The sequence below is a fragment of the Crinia signifera genome, chromosome 6, assembly GCF_055691185.1.
Source record: "Crinia signifera chromosome 6, ASM5569118v1, whole genome shotgun sequence".
In the NCBI taxonomy this organism is placed as follows: domain Eukaryota; kingdom Metazoa; phylum Chordata; class Amphibia; order Anura; family Myobatrachidae; genus Crinia; species Crinia signifera.
The window spans coordinates 230,776,139-230,798,902 of record NC_139222.1 but is presented as its reverse complement, the minus strand read 5'-3'; the positions used below and the strand labels follow the sequence as shown (position 1 = coordinate 230,798,902).

Sequence of the window (22,764 nt, the reverse complement as noted above, 5' to 3'; positions counted from 1 at the left end):
ATCAGTGAAGAGAGGTAGGGAGCTGTGGAGGAGGAGAGAGCCTTGTAGGTGGTGGTGAGGAGTTTAAAGAGAACTCGGAAAGGAATGGGGAGCCAGTGAAGAGATAAACAGAGGGGGGAGGCGGAGGTAGAGCAGCGGGAGAGGAAGATGAGCCTAGCAGCAGCGTTAAGAATGGATTGGAGAGGTGCGAGGCGGGTGAGAGGTAGCCCAGAGAGAAGGATGTTGCAGTAGTCAAGGCGGGAGATGACAAGAGAGTGAATGAGAATTTTGGTCGCGTCAGTGGAGAGGAATGGTCTGATGCGTGAGATGTTGCGTAGGTGAAAGCGGCAAGACTGTGAGAGAGCACGAATGTGGGGGGTGAAAGAGAGGGAGGAGTCAATGATGACACCGAGGCAGCGCGTTTGGTCGGTGGACGTGATCTCGGTTTCACCAATGCTGATGGAGATAGTGGGAGAAGAGGGGATGTTAGGGGGATGGAAGATTAGAAGTTCAGTTTTAGCCATGTTTAGTTTCAGGAAGCGTTGGGTCATCCAGGCTGAGATGGCCGTGAGGCATTCGGAGACCTTGGACAGAAGTGATGGGGATAAGTCGGGGGAGGAGAGATAGATTAGGGTATCATCAGCATAAAGGTGGTAATGAAAACCATAGGAGCTGATGAGGGTGCCCAGAGAGGTGGTGTAGAGGGAGAAGAGGAGAGGGCCAAGGATTGACCCTTGGGGAACACCGACTGGCTGGGGGGTAGTAGGAGAGGAGGAGCTCGGAGTGGAGACGGAGAAGGAGCGATCGGAGAGGTATGAGGTGAACTAGGAGAAGACCGTGCCAGTGATGCCAAAGGAGCGGAGGGTGTTGAGCAGGAGAGGGTGGTCAACAGTGTCAAAGGCAGCCGACAGATCAAGCTGGATGAGGATAGAGAAGAGGCCTTTGGATTTAGCCGATAGTAGATCGTTAGTGACTTTGGTCAGGGCAGTTTCAGTGGAATGTAAAGGGCGGAACCCGGATTGGAGGGGGTCTAGAATGGAGTTAGCAGTAAGGTGGCTTAGGAGACGATTATAGGTCAGACGTTCTAGGAGTTTGGAGGCAAAAGGGAGGAGGGAGATGGGCCTGTAGTTGGATGGAGAGTTGGGGTCCAGATTTGTTTTTTTGAGAATTGGGGAGACAAGAGCGTGTTTGAAGGAGGAAGGGAAGATCCCAGAGGATAGGGAAAGATTAAAGAGGTGAGCCAGGTGAGAGCAGACTGATGGACTGAGACGACGGATAATATTGGAGGGGATAGGATCAAGCGGGCAGGTGGAGGGAGAAGCGGATTGAAGGATAGAGTGGACTTCAGCAGCAGTGGTGGGGTAAAATGAGGACAGGGGTTGGAAGGAGGGGAGTGGAGATGTAGGAGGGGAGGAGGGAGAGGGTGAGGTCATGGCAGCAGTGATGGCAGTCCTGAGAGAGGAGATTTTGGTTGAAAAGTAGGTAGCAAAATCAGCGGCTACGATGGAGGACGGAAGAGCTGGAGGAGGGGGGGAGAGCAAGGAGTTGAAGGTGGCGAAGAGCCTGCGGGGATTGGATGATTGGGAAAGGATGAGGGACTTAAAGTAGGATTCCTTGGCCAGAGCAAGGGCAGAGCTGAAGGAGGAAAGAATGAATTTGAAATGGAGATAATCCGCAAGGGAGCGTGATTTCTTCCAGAAGCGCTCAGCAGTGCGAGAGCACTATTTAAGGAATCGGGTGATAGGTGAGTGCCACGGTTGGGGGTTGGAGCATCGAAGGGGGATAGAGGAGGGAGGGCAGGCAGAGTCCAATGCCGAAGATAGGGTGTCATTATAGAGGGAGGCAGCGAGGTTCGGGCAGGACATGAGGGCGATTGGGGCGAGAAGAGGACACAGCGTGTTTGAGAAGGCAGCAAGATCAAGTGTGTTGACGTTATGCCGTGAGACAATGCGCTTGGGAGGGGGGGTGGGAGAGGGGGAAGCAGTGAGGGAGAAGGAGATGAGGTGATGGTCAGAAAGAGGAAAAGCTGAGATAGTGTAGTCAGTAAGGGAACAAGAGCGAGAGAAGGCGAGATCGAGGGAGTGTCCTTGGATGTGGGTGGGAGAGGTAGTCCACTGAGATAGGCCAAGAGAGGAGCAGAGAGAGAGGAGTTTGGAGGTGCCAGGATCAGCGGGGTTATCCAAGGGGATGTTAAAGTCACCAAGAATGACAGATGGCAGGTCAGAGGAGAGGAAATGTGGAAGCCAGGCGGCGAAGTTGTCAAGAAATTGGGAGATAGGGCCAGGGGGGCGGTAGATTACAGCGACACGGAGGTGGTAGGGGTAGTATAGACGGATAGAGTGAGACTCAAAGGAGGAGAAAAGGAGAGAGGGTTCAGGGTGAATGACACTGTGGGTGCATGAGGCTGAGAGGAGAAAACCCACACCGCCACCTTGGCGACCATCAGGCCTGGGAGTGTGAGAGAAAGAGAGGCCACCGTGGGAGAGAGCAGCTGGAGAGACAGAATCAGAGGTGGAGAGCCAGGTCTCGGTGATAGCAAGGAGGTGGAATGCTCTAGAGATGAATAGGTCATGGATGGCAGGGAGTTTGTTGCAGATGGATCTGGCGTTCCATAGTGCACAGGAAAGAGGGGGGGTGGGTTGTGCATTTATGTGGATAAGGTTTTTGGGATTGCAGAAGCGAGGGGGGGTCATTGGGAGGGTGGGGGTGCGGGGGCGAGTGGTCAGGATAGGTATGGGATGGGAGGGGGGAGGAGCAGTTGGAGAAAGTGAAGTTGAGAGATTAACAGCCATGAGGAACCGAAGGTGAGAGGGTAGGTTAGTGAAAGCAGACAGAGGGATTTAGGAGGACAGACAGCGTCTGTAGTAAATTTGGTAGAAAACAGAGTGAGAGAGAAGGTAACAGGCAAGGAACTACTGTCAGAAAGGAGACCAGTGGGTAAAATCAGGTTGATTGAGTAATCCAATTAAGTATGAAACAACAACAAGTGAGAGGATGAAGGGAACAGAGAAGGTCAGAAGTGAGGCAAATGTGAGCAGGCGTGAAGAGGGAAACAGGGTGCGATAAATGTGTGGCAAAGATAAGAGAAAATAATAGTGAATGAGTAAAAATGACATACAATGTTGGAAAAATATAGATACAATGAATTTAAATGTCAAAATTGAGCAACAGGTTACAATAGGATAGAAAGAAGATGAATATATTACAATAAAACAGAATATGAAAATTTAGACTGTGTTCAAACTCACCTTTTTCAGTATTCTAACTCACCTGCTTCAGTTTCCAACTCACTTAAGTAATCAAGCTTCACTTTAGTAATGCAAGCTTCCCTCTCAATGAGCACGCTCCCAAATGAGCTCTGCCCCTCCTTATATAGTATGTCAGGCCCCTGTTACACTCAGCTCCTCCCCCTAATCTTCCTTGACACCTAGATTTAGCTCCTCCTCCTAGTATCTGTTCACACCTAGTAACAATACACTATACAGATACAGGCACAACCAAAATCACACTCAGATTTCTCCCTCAAAATTACAGTCTCTATATAGAAAGACAGATAAAGAATACAAGACAGACAGAATGCAAGATAACTCACCTGCTTCAGTTTCCAACTCACTTAAGTAATCAAGCTTCACTTTAGTAATGCAAGCTTCCCTCTCAATGAGCACGTATGCAGGCAGGAGGTGGTAGGCAGGCAGGGGGTGGTATGCAGGCAGGAGGTGGTATGCAGGCAGGAGGTGGTATGCAGGCAGGAGGTGGTATGCAGAGAGGGGGTGGTATGCAGGCAGGGGGTGGTATGCAGAGAGGGGGTGGTATGCAGGCAGGAGGTGGTAGGCAGGCAGGAGGTGGTAGGCAGGCAGGAGGTGGTAGGCAGGGGGTGGTAGGCAGGCAGGGGGTGGTATGCAGGCAGGAGGTGGTATGCAGGCAGGGGGTGGTATGCAGGCAGGAGATGGTATGCAGGCAGGAGGTGGTATGCAGGCAGGAGGTGGTATGAAGGCAGGGGGTGGTATGCAGGCAGGGGGTGATATGCAGGCAGGGGGTGATATGCAGGCAGGAGGTGGTATGCAGAGAGGGGGTGGTATGCAGGCAGGAGGTGGTATGCAGGCAGGAGGTGGTATGCAGGCAGGAGGTGGTATGCAGAGAGGGGGTGGTATGCAGGCAGGGGGTTGTATGCAGAGAGGGGGTGGTATGTAGGCAGGAGGTGGTATGCAGAGAGGGGGTGGTATGCAGAGAGGGGGTGGTATGCAGGCAGGAGGAGGTATGCAGGCAGGAGGGGGTATGCAGGCAGGAGGTGGTATGCAGGCAGGGGTGGTATGCAGGCAGGGGGGTGGTATGCAGGCAAGGGGTGGTATACAGGCAGGAGGTGGTAAGCAAGCAGGGGGTGGTATGCAGGCAGGGGGTGGTAGGCAGGCAGGAGGTGGTAGGCAGGCAAGGGGTGGTATGCAGGCAAGGGGTGGTATGCAGGCAGGAGGTGGTATGCAGGCAGGAGGTGGTATGCAAGCAGGGGGTGGTATGCAGGGAGGGGGTGGTATTCTGTACATCTCCTGTATTTGCATTGATAATGATTGCATATGATTAGTTGCTGCTATAAGCATGGCCCCGCTCCCCCTGCCATCGTTCCCCTCCCCGCCGACATTGGAAAGTGTGTATGCACTTTCCAATGCCAGCACCCCGCCGGGTCCCAGTTGCCACCAGTATTGTGTATGGGGCTTAAGAAAGAGGGATAATACAATCCTTATATCTTTATAGTACCAGTACCAGATTTTACAGTTGAATTAGCTACTTATTACTCTGTTCCAAAGGAGTGAAGTCCTACCACTGCACTTGTTAATGAGTTATATTTTGACGAGGAGTATAACTGTTGTTATTACTAATGCCAATTTCAATTCATAAAATATTTTAACTTTATAAGATGTACATATACAGACTCCTTTACTAATTACTTGCATCAGTGACTGTTGCTTTCCATGGATAATTACAGTAGCATCCCCAAAAGATAATACATTACATATAACATCCCTTGTAATGTGCCCAAGGTGGCTACTACTAAATAGAACATCCATTGAAGTGTGCCCAAGGTGGCTGCTTCCTTGGTAGTAAGGTTTATTTTGTGCAGTTGTAAATTGCTTTGAGCCCTTCCAGATAAATGCACTATATAAATAGACAACATTATTAATACTATAAGTATTAGTAATAGCTGTGTAGTATCTATGTATTAAGAAGAAGGACTACTTTTATGAGTGACCTTTCTATGATGTTGTTGTCTGTGCACACCAAATTAAAGGTCTTGGCCCAAAGATTTGCAGAAACATATTGGCATTGTAATTGGTTGCTTTATTTTGGAGCTATGTGGCAAATGTCCAACTGCCGTTTACAATGCATCAACATAGTGCTTTGGAATATGTGACAGTTGGTGAACTTATACAAGTGATCTGCTGGGTGGTCTGAAAACTGTGACAATTATTTGCCACCACCCAATCAGCAGGGATTTTTTGAAACTCAGGGGTAGATTTATTAAGCTCGGTGAAGTGATAAAGTGTCTGGTTTTTATCACCGGCCAATCAGCTCCTACCTGTCATTTTTCAAACCAAGTCTGTAACTTCACAGTTAGGAACTGATTGACCGGTGATAAAAACCAGGCACTTTATCACTTCACCGAGCGTAATAAATCTACCCCTTAACTCTTATACGGGTGAACATAGGTACAATATTCTGCCCAGTAAACCTTTGCCTGTTTGAAACAAGACACATCAGCTAGCTTATAATAACCATTATTATTTTTTTTTTTTTTTTTTTAAATAAATTTTATTAATGAGATGCCAAGGATACATGAATGAAAAACATATAAAGAATGTAAGATATATAGATATACTAATGGTCCAAATGAGTACAATCAACGCAATATTGAAAGGTTCGATAACCTGGACCAAATATAGAGGCATCTCTTTTGTTTTAAAGGTGATCTCATATAATGCTTATAAACAGATATAAATAGTACAAAATATATACACATTCACAAATACATAAATTACATACATATACATATACGGCTACACACATATATTTAAAATTACATAAAAATATAAGCAGATATAAATAGTACAAAATATATATACACACACACGTACATGCATACATATGTAAGCTACATACACATACATATTCACATACACATACATACACGTCTATATATATACATTTAAAACTACTTAAAAACACTGTTATAAGCTACAGAAACCATAATGAAAAACCTTTTTTAGAAAGTTAATAGGAAAGAAAAGGTGGGTGAAAAAGAGGAGGAAAACCAGAAGAAGAAAAAAAGGGAGGGGAAGGGGGGGGGGGGGGACTGGAAAGAAGGGCCTCCTACCCTACTGGTTTTGCTCAATTCAACAGGATATCTAGTGGAAGGCTGGGGGTATATTAAAATACGTGGTCCAGGGCTCCCAGATCTTGATAAATTTTGTGGAAGAACAATTTAAGATACTAGTTATGTACTCCATTGAATGAATATGCCAGATCTTAGCAGTCACTTCATCTAGAGATGGTACAGTTGAAGATCTCCAGTGACTCGCAATACATGTTCTGGCTGCTAGAACCATGTGGGTGAACAATTTGTTCTTAGCACGAGTTGTTTCTGGGATATCCATAGATAGGAGGAAACAGCCAGGCTTAAATGGAACTTGCAAAAATAAAATAGAATTAGCTAAGGTAGCCAGCTTCTGCCAGAGAGGAGACAAAACCGGGCAGTCCCACCAGATATGTAAAAAAGTACCATCCGATTTTTTACATCTCCAGCATATAGGGGATATATCTGCATTCATTTTATTAAGTCTAACTGGGACATAATACCATCTATATAGTAATTTATATGCATTTTCTTTCAGTTTTACACATATTGAACTAGAGGCAACGTTAGAATAAATGTCAGACCATTCTTCATCTCCTAGTGTTTCACCCAAATCAGATTCCCAAGCCTTCACATACGAATCATTAATATTAGAAGTCTGAGGTAATAGAGAAAGATATAAAGATGAAATTAGGCCTTTTGCAGATGCCTTACAAAAAGCTAAATGTTCTATAGGAGAGAGTGGCCTAGCAGTGATTTGAGTATTAACTGAGGAATGAAAATGTCTGAGTTGGAGATATTGAAAGAAATATTTATGAGGGATAGGGTGTTTTGTTTGAATGTCTGCAAATGTGGGGAAGGAGGAAGTTTGAGAAATGTCATTAAGGAATCTAATCCCGTTTTTCCACCAGTTTCTAAATGCACTTGGGGTGCAACCCGGGCGAAAATTCGGATTATTAAATAGAGGAATCAGTGGGCTAGGGGAGGGTGCAAGATTAAATCTTTTATTGGCAGTGTCCCAGATTTCTAGAGAGTGAGATATTGCCGGGTGGGTTTTTGTGTTTTTATTACGGACCGATTTAGGTAACCATAACAGAGAAGAAATCGAGTGGAGTCCAAGAACCTGAGACTCAATCCCCACCCAAACCCTCTCAGAGTTAGGTCTATTCCACAGAACGCATTGAGCCAATCCGGCTGCCAAGTAATATGAATTTAAATTTGGGACCCCGAGACCACCACAGGAAGAGCGTCTTTGAATTATCAAGCGACTCACTCTTGGTTTTTTTTTGGCCCAAATAAAATCCATAATATTTTTTTGAAGAAGTTTAAAGATACATGGGGGAACGCGAATCGGTAGAGTTTGAAAATAATAAAGTAGTCGCGGTAATACATTCATTTTAATAGCATTAATTCTACCAAACCAGGAAATATGATATGCTCTCCAATCAGCTAGATCTTTATGTAAACGAGCAATTAGTTTAGGGTAATTAGCCTGATAGAGTTGACGGTAATTTTTAGTAATCGCGATACCCAAATAAGAAAGCTGGCTTCTGTTCCAGCGGAAATCATATGTCAACGCTAGTGCCTCTTTAATGTGCTGTGGAACATAAAGATCTAGGGCCTCAGTTTTTAATGGGTTGATTTTATATCCCGATAATTCTCCAAAATCTGATATCTCACGGAAAAGGTGAGGTAGGGAGTTAGCTGGGTCAGTGATTGTGAGCAGGACGTCGTCAGCATAAAGGGCAATTTTATGCTCCGCATCACCTACTCTTACTCCTTTTATGTTGGGATTGGCTCTAATGCGTGCTGCAATGGGCTCAATGGTTAGAGCAAAAATGAGAGGGGACAGGGGGCATCCCTGACGAGTTCCATTAGTAATTAAAAATGGAGAAGATGCTATCCCATTGGCCAATACTGTCGCTCGTGGTTTGTCATAAAGGGACGAGATTCCTTGCAAAAATCTACCAGAAATGCCTATTGTTTGAAGTGTGTGGAACATAAAGGGCCATTTAATCCGATCAAAGGCCTTTTCAGCGTCCAAACTTAATACCAGAGCCGGAATTTTCTGTTCATGGATGACGTGAATCAGGTCAATTGTACGACGCGTGTTATCAAATGCCTGTCGACCAGGTATAAAGCCCACCTGGTCAGGGTGGATCAGGTCAGGGAGCAAGGGGCCTAGCCTATTGGCCAAAATCTTTGCATATATCTTGATGTCAACGTTAAGCAAAGATATAGGCCTATAACTTGAGACCAAGAGGGGATCCTTGTCTGGTTTAGGAATTACCACTATGTTGGCCAAGGAGGTTAAAGCGTCAAAGGAATCACCGTCAAGTAGGCCATTAAAGAAGTTTTTCAAAAAAGGGGTCAGAATTGAGGCAAATTTTTTATAATATTGAGGGGTAAACCCATCCGGGCCAGGTGCAGAGGAAGCTTTTAGACCCCCAATTGCTGAGCGAATTTCCACTTCAGATATTTCTGCATTCAGTTCAGTTATTTTTAGGTTGCTAAGGGAAGGAAGTAGGTCACTAGAGAGGAGGGCGGAAAGGGACGGGGGATCAGTATTTTTATTTTGGGGACCGGGATTATTCAAATTATATAAATTTTTATAAAATTCATGAAATTCCGCTACTATCTGTGCTGGGTCATATGTGATTCTTCCCGAGTTATGATTCTTAATCCTGGTTATCAAGCTAGACAATTTCTTTTGTCTAAGTTTACTGGCCAAGACCGAATCAGCTTTATCTGCCTTATCATAGTATTTCTGTTGAAGTTTTTTAAGGAGATTGGCAGATCTACGGGATAATATTGTATTTAGTCTCCCTCTAAGGGAGTTAATCTGAGTGAGTAACACTGAGGTGGGATTCTGTTTATGTTGCTCAAGAAGTAAAGAGATTTCTTGTTCTAATTGTGAGATTTCTCTCTGAGCCTGTTTTCGCCGAAAAGCTGCCTTACTAATTAGATTACCTCTAATTGTTGCTTTGTGAGCTTCCCAGATTACTCCCTTTGCAACTTCGTCAGAAAGGTTATGTTCAAAATATTCAGATATAGCTGATTTTATAGCTTGCAGAATAGTGGGATCTAACAATAAATTATCATCCAATCGCCAGGTTCGAGATTTATGTTGGAATGAAAGAGAGTCTAACAGAATATAGGGGCCTGCGTGGTCTGTCCACGAAAAAGGTGAAATACCCGCCGCCAAAACTGAAGAGGCAATCGAACGGGAAACAAATATCATGTCTATTCTGGAGTATATTTGATGGGGACCAGAAAAATGAGTGAAATCATTGGCTGTCGAATTTTTGAGACGCCACGAGTCTAGGACCGACAATTTGGCTAAACCCATGCTAAGATTGTGTGATGTACGCAATACGTCCGTGGAGTGTTTGAGAGGGCGTGCAGCTTTTTTATCTATACTAGGATCTATCACGGAATTGAAATCACCGCCTATTATCAGGTGCCCTTGCGAGACTTTTTCAATTTGTTTAAATATTTTCGAATAGAAAGGGCATTGTTTGGTGTTAGGGGCGTACATGTTGACTAAAGTGATCTGATTTGAGCCAATTAAACCTACCAAAATAAGAAATCTGCCGTCTGTATCTGCTATTTTTTTCTCTAAGACAAAAGGGACATTTTTTGAAAATAAAATAGCTACTCCCCTTTTTTTACAAGGCGCCGATGCAAAATATGTTTGATGGAAATATCTATTTATTAATTGGGAATGTTCACCCGTGAGGTGGGTCTCTTGCAATAGGATAATATCTGCCCTTTCACGTCTACAAGCGCTTAAGACCAGGGTGCGGCGTTTGGGTGAATTTAGCCCATTAACATTTATAGAGATTAATTTTAACCCCATGGCATAAAATTATAGTCTGCTATGAAGATGAATTTGGAATAGCCCTCGAAGAGTAAGAAAGGAGACCAGTCGGGTTGGAGGGAGGGAAAAAGCTGGGAAGAGCGAAAAGGGAAGAGAGATATAGAAAAGGAGATAGTAGAGAAAAGTGGGAAATTGAGAGAAGACCTAAGTAGGTCAAAACCCTGACAAAAGTAGACCCTGATGAAGGGGCTACACATATTAATTTATAACTAAAATCTAAAACAGAAGTAGGGATAGTATATATATATAGTTAAATATATATATACTTTAATAGAGGACGGGTAAAGGTCAGAGAGCGAGGAGTTCCCTCCTAACTAAGCCAGGGACCCTCACATTTACAGTAATCTATTAAAGGAATCTATTATAAAATAAACTAAAATAAACACATCTATATTGAAGGTGAATTCAATTTACGTAAATACATAAAGAACCTGAAAACAATCAAAGTATTAGAATATAAGGTACTTATGTAGTAACTGGGCTGCCGATTTCTAAATCGGGTCGGATCGGGAGATCGCATCGCATCGCATGCGACCATGCGATTCGATGCGATGCGATGCGATGCGATGACCCGATTTTTCCATAGGAATCAATGTTAAAATGGACTGAGTCCATTTTAACATGGAATTCAATGGGAAAAATGGGTCCTTTTCATACCCCTACTATCCAAGTGGGCATGGAGTTGGATATAAACCTGTGGCGAGCGTAGCGAGCCACCGAGCCCGAAGCGTGGCGAGCGAAGCGAGCCCCGCGAGGGGACGAATACCGTCCCCTCGCGGGGCTCGCTTCGCTCGCCACGCTTCGGGCTCGGTGGCTCGCTACGCTCGCCACAGGTTTATATCCAACTCCATGCCCACTTGGATAGTAGGGGTATGAAAAGGACCCATTTTTCCATAGGAATCATTTTAACATTGATTCCTATGGAAAAATCGGGTCATCGCATCCGATATCGGATGCGATATCGGATGCGATGCGATGCGATATCGCATCGCATCGCATCTGATTGTATGCCTTAACTTAAGGCATACAATCAAAAAATCGGCAGCCCAGTTACTACATAAGTACCGAATATAATATTAATTAATTAAAGATAAAGCTCTATATGGGAGAAAGTCAATCGCCTCAGGAGGGGACCAAATCATTTCTGCTCCGGCGAGTCGACCATTGCGCCTCAGGAGGGCGGGGCTGTTGAGACCTTGGTAAACCTTGGGAGGAAGATGAAGCAGAGGGTTCTGGTAAGATATTTAAATCCTCCAAAACTTTTTGACCTTGTTCCAAGGTTTTAGCCGTGCGGTTGACATTGTCTTTAAGGACTTGTAATTGAAACGGAAAGTTCCATCGGTATCGTATATTATGTTGACGTAACACTTTGGTTATGGGTTGAAGATCTCTTCTCTTTTGAATCGTGGATGGAGCAAGATCTTGGAAGATCAGAATGGAAAGGTCTTTGAAAGAGATTGACATCAGATCTCTCGAAGCTGCCATAATAATAATAATATAACCTATGAAATGTGAGTACCTGTGATTTCTAGCACTTGAGTATTGCGTGCTATACATAGAGCACTTTCCCTGTAATGTGATTACTTGCTTCTGTTTGGACAGATTTAATTTCTCATTTGGCCTTTCACATTTTAAAATTGCAAGGGATTACTTTTTGTTTACATGTCGGGGGAATCAACCAGGTTTAAACTTTCCTGGTAGAATATTAAGCAAGTGTTATCTGATGCCGAGGATTTCCCTGGGGTCATGTCTTTAAAAATAGAAAGCCCACTCCTCTTACATTTCTTCTTTCAAGTCTTTAATATGATGTTGCCTGGGACAAGATATTTTTAACCTGGGGATGTCATTACTAGTAGTGACTCCCACTAAAACTGAAATGCAGCCAAATGAAGGGCTTTACTACCAATAAAGCGGAACGGTCACCTCTATTTTGTGGCGTGAACCAATATTCAGCCGACCAGTTTGCTGGGAATTAGTGGGCCATTTTTGAATACATGTTTTCGGCTACGGGTGTTTTCTTTGGATAGCCCCCAAATAGTAAGTATCCCCCATTTGTGTTAAGTATCCCTCTACTTCCACATGCAGCCCCATCCCCTATAGCAGTGATGGCTTTGGCGCTCCAGCTGTTTTTGAACTAGACATCCCAGCATTCCCTGCATCAGTTTAGCATGGACAAATAGAAAAAAATGTAGAAGGGTATGCTTGTATATGTTGTTCAACAATAGCTGGAGTGCCATCACTGCCCTATAGGTTTCTATAGGCGACGCAATGCTGCCTGATTTACCAATATCCAGAATTCCAAATATTGGCCCCTGCATTTGAAAATGGTGGCAGCCCAATGTAGCCTATGAGCTACTTTCTGTGTTGTCAACCAAGCAGAGGGTTCTTCCTGGAACCTTCCCCGGACGAGGCTACTGTACAACGCAGTCTGACTTATTTATTTATTATTTATTACCAGTTATTTATATAGCGCACACATATTCCGCAGCGCTTTACATAGAATGTTTAAGCATTCACATCAGTCCCTGCCCCAGTGGAGCTTACAATCTATATTTCCTACCACATGTACACGCACACACAGACAGTCTAGGGTTAATTTTGTTTGGAGCCAATTAACCTACCAGTATATTTTTTGGAATGTAGAAAGAAAACAGAGTACACGGAGGAAACTCACGCAAGCAAGGGGAGAATATACAAACTCTGCACAATTAGAGCCATATTGGAAATCGAGCCCATGAGCTTAGAGCTGTGAGGCAGTAATGCTAACCATTACACTGACCTTCCCGCACATGCGCAGCACCCCCAGCAGAGCACATCACAAGAACTGGCACCTGTAGGGCGCCGATAAGATTGCGTGTGGAATTTGCGATCCAGTCTAAAAGGGTCCAGAAAAAATACGTAGGGTCAAATGGACAACTAAGCACACGTTATCATGTACCGTAAATACTCGAGTACAAGTCGACCCGAATATAAGCCGAGGCACCTAATTTCACAACAAAAAAACTGGGAAAACTTATTGACTCAAGTGGGACCCTCACTCGAGTATAAGCCGAGGGGGGGCTTTTTCAGCATAAAAAATGTTCTGAAAAAGTAGGCTTATACTCGAGTATACAGTATATGGTATGTAATATAAATGCTGGATAGTTTTGAGGATCGACAGCACGGTATACATCGGGCGCCATGCTAAACTCAGAAATCAGCATAAGGCTTCACACACTCCTAAGCCCCACCCAGACTCCTGAAACTAGCCAATGGGAGTCCAAGGATCGGCTTCAGAGGAGAGTGTAAAGCCTTACACTAATTCCCTGGAGCCGCATGGTGCCCAATGTATACAGCTTGCCGATATCGGGGGAACCATCCAGCACATATACAAGTAGTCCAGCCCTGCACTACATAGTTGGTGCTGCAGTCTAGGGGCTGACGACCCAGGTCCAGTGGCATAACAATAGCCCCGCAGACCCTGCGGTGGTGGGAAGGAGCTGAGTAAGCGTGGGCACCGAGGGTCTGCGGGTGCTACCATCAAATGATTTCTGTCCCCTTCAGCCACATGCGGGGTGATGTGTGCTCGCATTTTATTGAGGAGATTCAGCTGGTAGTTTGGGGTGGGGGTGGACTTTCGGCGGGGGGGGGGGGGTGTGTGCTTACCCACTCACTAGGCAGTGAAAATAAGCTGAATCCATACCCCATCACTGCCACTGTCACCGTCCAGGCCCCATCCGCCACACTACGGCAATATCGACTGTGCAGGTTGGCGAGGGTAGAGAATATGCTCATGCGCAGCGGCTTACAATCGGTCCCCTGTACGAACACACAGGGGACCGATGGAACTAGAATGACCCCCCTCGTCTGGAAGTGGCTATTAATGTATACCCATTGCAGTGCATGCAGTATATGGTTAATATGTAAATGTTTATATATGTAAATCTTCAAACAAACAAAAAAGTACATATCATTTGGTAATATTAACTGGTGTCCCAAGTATGAAACTTTTGCATGAGGCTTAATACTGAGCATACTATTCCCTACTGTTACAGAAAAGGGCACTCAGTCGCTTCCTACAGGTACAGTATTAGAACAATCGTTTACAACAACTGGAATCGGTTTTCATATACTGTAAATCTCTACAAAACAACTCTGATCTGACTTCCCGGTAAGAGATCTGATATTATGTAATGGCTTTGTGGTGTGGCGCTCATGCGTTTCACAGATGGAGCATTTATGTTTGACACCTATAATAAGCAGTTCCAGCATTTGGCACTGCCTTAGTTACTGTAGGTCATGTCTTCATACCTATACATGCTAAACAATCACAAGAACAGTGTTTTCATGCCCCAGAACAGTTTCCTACGTTGAATAAGGGCCAAGGACAGGTTAAGTAAGCCCAACACTAATAGGCTGTTTAATGCATTTGGTTAAATGCTAAAGCATCTCATTAAAATTTGCTTTTCAATAATCTGCTCCCACTGGAATTGAATTAGCTACAGGAAGGAAACATAATATAATTCTCTACAATGGGGAATACAATACAGTATTGAAAATGAGCACATTAAAAGTACTTTAGACTTATAAGGTTCACTTTGGTCTCCATTCTCAGGTTTGCTATGAGCTTTTAATGTAGTACTTATAATCATTACACTTATGGATAAGTTACAATGCATCCATACAAGCATGTATCACAGTGTCTGCATTACTACTGGCAGCATTGTTGCATTTTTCTAAATGTTATTTTTATCTATTTTTACATAATATACATGTAGGTAGGGGAAAACTATTATGTAAGAGAGATAATTATGAACAAAAAGGCTCAATTAGAATCACCTTTGTTTCTTTTGATTATAAGAAAGTATTATTCGTGTGTAGAGGGTATGGGTAAAAACCGTACCCCGACAGGACCGCCGGACCGGACATCAAAATCTGCAGTCCGGAGCTTGTAGTGTCCGGTCCGGGGGCTGTGCCGTCCTGGGGTGTTCTGTCTGGGGGGCTTCACATGACAACTGTCACCAGGGACAGGAGGAGGGGGGAAATAAAGCCTCCCTGTATGGTCCGGGCATGTAGCAAATACCGGAACGGTCCAAACCACACAAGGAGGCTATAATCTCCCCTTCCCTATGTCCCTGATGATACTGTAGCTATCACAGGCATCCCCCTGGACAAGACACTACCCGGATGGGACACCCCCGGACCGGACACTACAAGCGCCGGACTGCAGATTTTGATACTTTTGTTAATACTGCTATCAGGACTTTGCATCAAAAGGAACAACATCTTTACAATACTGCTTTTACATATTACACCCAAGAGCTTCCATGATCATCTATGTAGTAGAGAACGGATTACAGCACAGCTGTCACCCCCAGCAGTCACATAGCCAGCATGGATGTCATGGTGTAAGAACATTCTCCCCTCTTTTCCCTTGGTGACTGTTGCTGTGTTTGCAGCAAGCCACATTGTCCGGAGACGTTCCTGTCATTCTCCAGCTGTACGACATACCAGAAACTCCTCCTGGACAAATCCTGCACACTGTTCTACTAAATCACAAATCATTATCCCACTGCTGCGAGCATTTGCTACCTTCCGCTGCAAAGCAAACAGGATCACCATGCATAAATGTAGTATATAACAAACTGGTTCCTACTGTATCACATATGGCTAAAGCCTACCCATGTTAAGGCACAAATTACACAGTATTTACAACAACTGCTCATTGCAGTCATTTGAGGCAGCACAGATGGTGTAATAGTTAGCATTTCTGCCTCACAGTGCTGAGGTCATGGGTTCAATTCCCACCATGGCCCTAAAGGGGCATACAGATGCTCTCCTGCTGAGCGACAGGCTTAAGCACAATTGCTCAGCACACATCACGGTACACCTGCAATGCACCCGCAGCTGTGTTCTGAGTGATTGTGCTGAGCGGGGCTTTGCCTATTTTTAATGATCTAGCAGGAAAGACAGTGCAAGCACTGGCTTCCACTGCAGGCAATAGCGATGCGTGGGACTGTGCATCACTGCAGATGCGCTCCATTTCTAAAAGATCTAGATAAAATAAACCTGTGTGCATGCCCCTTAATTGTGCGGAGTTTGTATATTATCCACATGCTTCTCGTGTATTAAGTAGAAATAGAAAAATCTTTCTATATCTCTTTTACAGACAGAACCAATATCTGTGAGAATACAGCAAATCACTGCAGGGGAGATGTATCAAACCTTTGAGAGATGTTGCCCTTACCAATCAACAGCTTCAGAGTGTCATTGATCTAGCACATGAAAGAGGCTTTGCAAATAACAGAAGTTTATACGTTACTATTGCCACATTGTCTATCTTGATGGTGTGATATATCTCCCTCTTTGGGCGAGATTCAGCAAGCTAAAAATGCCGTAAAAACCCAGTTTTTGGGGTTTTTACCGCATTTTCATATGCAGCAAAGCCCCATTTGTGGGGGTTATGCCAGTTCCTATTTGGCGTAACCCCATGGAAGCCTATGGGCTTCCCTTCGCGTCCCCCTCCGCCCTGCACCGCACCCCCCTCACCTGTGTCCGGGCAGCCTCCTGCTGTGCTGCCCAGACCAGTGATCTCCTCCTGCCTGCACCGCTTCTGAGTGCAGGGAGGAGGAACCGGAGCCCTTACAGCTGTGTAAGGGTTCCGGCAGGGAGGGGGTGCACATCGCCGGGCATCGCTTTTGCGTTAATAATCGCATATGTTACTGCATATGCGATTATTAACTATTCGAATGCCGGCGATGTGCACCGGGGATTATTGGTGAATCTCGCCCTTTGTGAGACACAAAAGTGAAGGTAGTAATTGTGTGGGCGGAGTCAATATGCAAATGATGCATCTCTATATTGGATAAGCCTCTACCTGTGCAGGTGCTGCTGCATGCACTACGATGCTACAGCTACAGTATGACGTAAATGTTTTTGACTTACCAGCTCCACTCTTCCAAATCCCCCAACGCCAAGCGTATCAATGATGTTGAAATCCGTAAGCTTGAGATTGCCGTAGAACGCTGCCTCTGCTTCATATCTGTATTTTTTAATGAAAAAAAATAAGAGCCTTTTAGGAGTGTGGATGCTCGAAGAGTCTCTAGTAGAACCTGTAAAGTTCAGCATAATGTCCACATAGGAATCAGCTATTGTAGGTTGGTCCAAGCAGCTGCAGTGCAACATTCAGTATGTCTGTATGATTTAGACCAAATATTTGGTATAATGACATCCAGCCTTACACCGTACAAGGTGTCATTTTAGTGTTACATGGTGGCCGGTTCCCCAGGAAGTATTTATTCACACCTCTGCCAATCGGAGAGAGTTCAGGCTCGTATTGTCATGAGAGTGCGACAGGTGACTGGCATCATACACACATCTGGAATGAGTTATTCCACCAAAATCCTGTAGTTTTGTGCTCGGGAACTCTATCCCAGTTCCACAGCTTTCATTCACTTCTCTCTATCTCTAGCTCCTTCTTTATGCTGCAAATTGTCTGTGCAGTAATCTCTGCAGCACATATGGCTAAAGTACCGAGCAGATGAATGTCTGTGCAAGAGTGATCAGCTCAGCACTAGTGAACAGAATGCTAAAAATATCCCAATGAGCAACGTGATATATTTAGTACAGCAGTGATAATTTGGCTCCTCCCACTGACTGGGAGCATTGACCATGACAGTGGTGATATACATTTCCTTTAAAAGACCTTGATGTATATTCTCCACCCAGACTCTGCCCAATAGAAATATCTTACTCAACAAATGGAAGGAGCAACAGGAATTCTTTACTTGGAATGACACAAACTTGCGTAACACAAACATACATTGCCTATAAGCAGGCTTTGAATTGACTTATAGCATCATGTGAAAGTGATTAAAGGAAAACAACCATCTAGATATCATTATTTAGCACAATTCATACTATGCAGTACTGTATATATCCATCTACATATATATTTATTTGTATTAAACCTATTGAATTAGTGACATTACATTTCCATATATTTTTAAGTTTAAGAGGGATATTCAATCCCGGGTCACGACTGTCGGGACGTCCCAACAGCCGTGGCCCTGTCCAGTTCTCGGCCCGCTCAACAGCAAATAAGCAGGTGGGATTCAATGCCCCCCTCCCCACACGAGTTCTGAAAAGGTGGCATGGCCGAGAGAAACAGCCGTGAATTGTCGAGATCCGGCCGTGAGCTTGATAATCCACGGGCGTTCTTTTAAATTCAGGCTCGTTTTGCTGAGATGTCTGTTCAACGCTGTCGGGAAAGATAGTATTGAATAGGCACCCGCCGATATCCCCCCCGTCGGAAATAGCGGCGTGGGATTGAATACCCCCCTAATCTGGGGAAGTTTTCCTTCAATTCAATTGCCTTTAAAATATATATGCCATCCATAATAATAATTGCTGACTTTCAGACTGGAAGGTTGGCATTATGATCTTGGCAGGTGGAGCAGCGTGGCGCAGCATGTGGGGGCATCAGTGCCTCCTTGCAATTGGCAAGGGGTGCAGATCATCTGGGAGACAGCGGCGTAACTATAGCACTGCAGCCCCCGCCACCGCGGGGGGGCGCTGTGCATGTGGGGGGCCGGGGGCTGCGGTGCTATAGTTAAACCCCCCCTCAAACCCCTGCAGACTTACCTATCGCGCTGGTCCCGGCGGCTCCGTTCTTCTGCTGAGGACCACCACAAAATGGCCGCCCCCATATAACACACAGTTCTCTGAAACTGTCTGCTGTATGGGGGCGGCCATTTTCTGGTGGTCCTCAGCAGAAGAACGGAGCCGCCGGGACCAGTGCGATAGGTAAGTCTGCGGGGGATTGAGGGGGGGGTTTGCATGGGCGGCGGGGTAGGGGTGCTTGTCGGGGCGGCGACGGGGGGGGGGTGCGCCCCCCCTAACAGAGGGGGGGCGCCCCCCCCCTAACAGCGGGGGGGCGCCCAAAATGTAGCTACGCCACTGCTGGGAGACTTGCTCACTATTCCGGAGGCCAGGAGCGCCACTGGATTTATGGGTGCTCCTCGACCTATACGTGGAGTAGGCAAACATATTCTTAATAGATTACTTAGTTGTACACAAATTATTTGACCCAATGGAGCAATCAAAATACATCTACACAAATAACCGCTTAGAGGAGATTATTCTGGTTGAATCTTGAATTTTGCTGCTTTGCAAGCCAACTAACGCTCCCCCGGGGAAATGTCACTGAACGGTGAATGTTCCTGCAGACATGCAAATGGATGTTTTGCATAAACATCCATTCACAGCCTTGCGTGGGTGCCCAAAATCATTTGATGGTCGCCGACCAATGAATGATTTCTGTAGCACTCGCAAATCGAAGTCACTCTCTGGTGACTCAGATTAGCGGCGCCCTGCTACGTGAACAGGGGGGGAAGCTGACATCTAAAAATGTCAGCTGCCCACCCAAGGAAGGCAGGAAGCTGCCCTCATTTGCATGGAAACACCCAGCGTTTTCCTGGGCGCACCCAGCGTTTGTGTGGGTATGCCCCCAGCACGACTCTTGCAGGCCCCCCCCCTGCTGCGAGTGCCTCGGAGACTATGCAAGTCTCCGAGGTCGTTCACAGTGGAGACCTGCACATGCACATATTCACATATGCACATGCACAGATTAATAACATTGGTCCCCGTTGTGAATTCGCAACGGGGGGAATTAAACTAGAATGACATCCAGAGTGCAGTATCCCTCAAAATTAGATATTTTATTTTTACTTGTTTTAGTTGAGTCATTTTTATTGGTGATTTGAAAAGATAAAATAATAAATAAAAATAGCAATAAAAGAATAATTAATAATATATGCTGCCCATACACTAGACTAGACCAACTTTTTGGTTTGACTGAAAATCTGGTCATCCTTATCTGAATGCCAATTTTTGTCCATTTCCAGAATTTGGGAAAAAATTACTGAATTACAAAATACATCAAATAAAAAAGGAAAAGGGTCAAAAACAGGTTTTAAATCTACAGAATATAAGACACTCTGTAAATAAAATGTACAAACATCAATCCTTCGATGGTGAGCAGGTTCAGGCCAACAGAATAAAAACAATAAATAAATAGCACACTCAAAAACATGGCTATCCCTGTCTTGGTGGAGGCCGTATCAAGGCTGTCAGAAGAGATTCCAAATCTTATGATATTTATGAGCAGTATTCCTAGTGGTGTATAATAAGTACCTGTCACAGTCCGCAGTGTCATTAAAAGGAAAGTGCCATAAACTGTATGTAGGGAAGGGGGATCTGACACATGACAAATTCTATCTACTACTACTTTGGCCAGAATTCCTCATGTACATAACATATATGCAGGGGTGACAACAGTTCCGTTGAGCCCCAGTAAAATGAGGAGGTGTGGCCAACTGAGGGAGACCGTGAAGCGGACATATTTTCCTGCCAGGAGGGTGCCAGTGTCTTATCTGGCGGGCAACGGGGCACTGGTTGATTGCATCTACAGTATATGCAGGGAGAGACAGGATGGGATGCCACTGCCTCTCTATCCAGCTTAGTACTCAGCAGTGAGCAGCGTGTGCTGGGGAGAGGCCCACTAGCTCTGTAGATGGCTTCAACTGATGGATTCCCACTGAAGAGATTCCTAACAGGTGGGAAGTTTTACTGGGGCAGTGCACATGTCAAACCATAACACAGTTGTCCTAAGGCGAGCTCAGGGAGGACAGAAGCCGCCCGGGGAGCAGAAGGGCTCCGTGTACCCTCCCTATCTGCAACCTAACCCTAATCCTCCAACCCCATCCACCACCAACCCTGCAGCCTAACCCTAACCCATCCTCTTTGGTGCCTAACCGCATCCCTTCCTTTTTAGTGCTTCACCGGGAACTGTAACACAGCTTTATTTTATATCAATATTCCGCATATTTTCCATTTACTACACAGAATAAGAGATGCACATCTAGATGTCTGTAAGAGCTGTACAACGCAGGTGAAAAAACTGTACTCTTTACCTAGAAGGGCGCCAGCGATTGAAATCGCGGTGATCGGGGGTAAAAATCGCGGGCATCGCGGTCATCGCGGGCATCGCGGGTAAATCTGGATGGCCGCGATGCCCGCGATGACCGCGATCACCGCGATTTTCCCATAGGGAACAATGTTAAAAGCGGCAGATTGACCGCGATTTTACTGTTAAATGCTTTGATGGACCCGATTTGGGGCCAAATAGGCCAAATTAACCCTTAAATGTCCCCCCAAAGTTTTAACGCCACCCCACGATCCACGCCAACCCGAAGCGTGGCGAGCGCAGCGAGCCCGCGAGGGGCGGCGGTACGCGTCCTCCGACCTTTTCATGCCCTACTATCCACTAGGGCGTGGTGTGAGAATATAATAGTGTGGCGAGCGCAGCGAGCCACCGAGCCCGAAGCGTGGCGAGCGCAGCGAGCCCCGCGAGGGGACGCGGATACCTTCACAGGTAGACGCGTCCCCTCGCGGGCTTCACAGGTGTCTGTGGCGAGGCGGACACCTGTGAAGCCCGCGAGGGGACGCGTCTACCTGTGAAGGTATCCGCGTCCCCTCGCGGGGCTCGCTGCGCTCGCCACGCTTCGGGCTCGGTGGCTCGCTGCGCTCGCCACACTATTATATTCTCACACCACGCCCTAGTGGATAGTAGGGCATGAAAAGGTCGGAGGACGCTTCGGGTCGCTTCGCTCGCCACGCTTCGGGTTGGCGTGGATCGTGGGGTGGCGTTAAAAATTTGGGGGGACATTTAAGGGTTAATGGGCTCTGTGGCCCATTTAACATTGATTCCTATGGCCAAATCGGGTGGATTGAGCCATTTAACAGTCAAATTGGGTCCATCGCGCCTTTTAACATTGATTCCTATGGGAAATCGGGAGCATCGCGTCGCGGGCATCGCGGGTACATTTATAGCCGGCCGCGACGCGACCGACACGATTTCCAAGTTTAACATTGGTTTCAATGGGAAATCGCGGGCATCGCGTCGGTCGCGTCGCGGCCATACATAAATGTACCCGCGATGCCCGCGACGGGCGCCCTTCTAGGTAAAGAGTACTGAAAAAACTCTTATCCTGTGTTTAGGCAGTTTACTGTAAATCTGAATAATTGCCTATAACTTACTGTCATGTAAAACTCGTTATACTATGGTAAAAAGTATACCATGCTCACATGGCTATAAACTTACCATCGGCAATCTTTATGCCCCACACTTTAATAACTTATCTAAACTTAACGCTAAAATAACGAGACAGACACAAGTGCTGGCGTTTCAATATGAATGTCAAATGTATTGATTGACAACTATTTATATTGATCTATAAAAGAGGGTGGTGGCCCTAAAGAACGGTCATAGAGAAAAAAGGGGTAAGATGACATCACACCATTCACACATCGTTGGTGTACAACTCTCCCACGCAACCCACCCATGCGGATGATGTAGCCCATCCCCTGTCCAAGGGGCATGAGCTAGTGACGTATCAATGACGGGAGAGCGCACCCCACTATCCTCATACCACTTCCATTTGAACAAGGACCGTTCTTTACCGCCGCCAAGAAAGATAGAAAAATAGGGAGGGAGGGTGGGGAAAACCGGACCAGAGAGGCA

General features: G+C 45.6%; 1 protein-coding gene across 7 annotated transcripts in view; it reads right to left on the bottom strand.

The window, feature by feature from the left end:
- Positions 1-22,764, bottom strand: part of PRKG1 (protein kinase cGMP-dependent 1) — a 983,026-nt gene that overhangs the window by 35,952 nt on the left and 924,310 nt on the right. For all 7 annotated transcript variants that reach the window (XM_083149086.1, XM_083149090.1, XM_083149085.1 and 4 more), the window contains one exon: positions 17,127-17,223. In XM_083149086.1, coding sequence (XP_083005212.1) covers positions 17,127-17,223 — 97 coding nt within the window. The remainder of the gene's footprint in view (positions 1-17,126; positions 17,224-22,764) is intronic.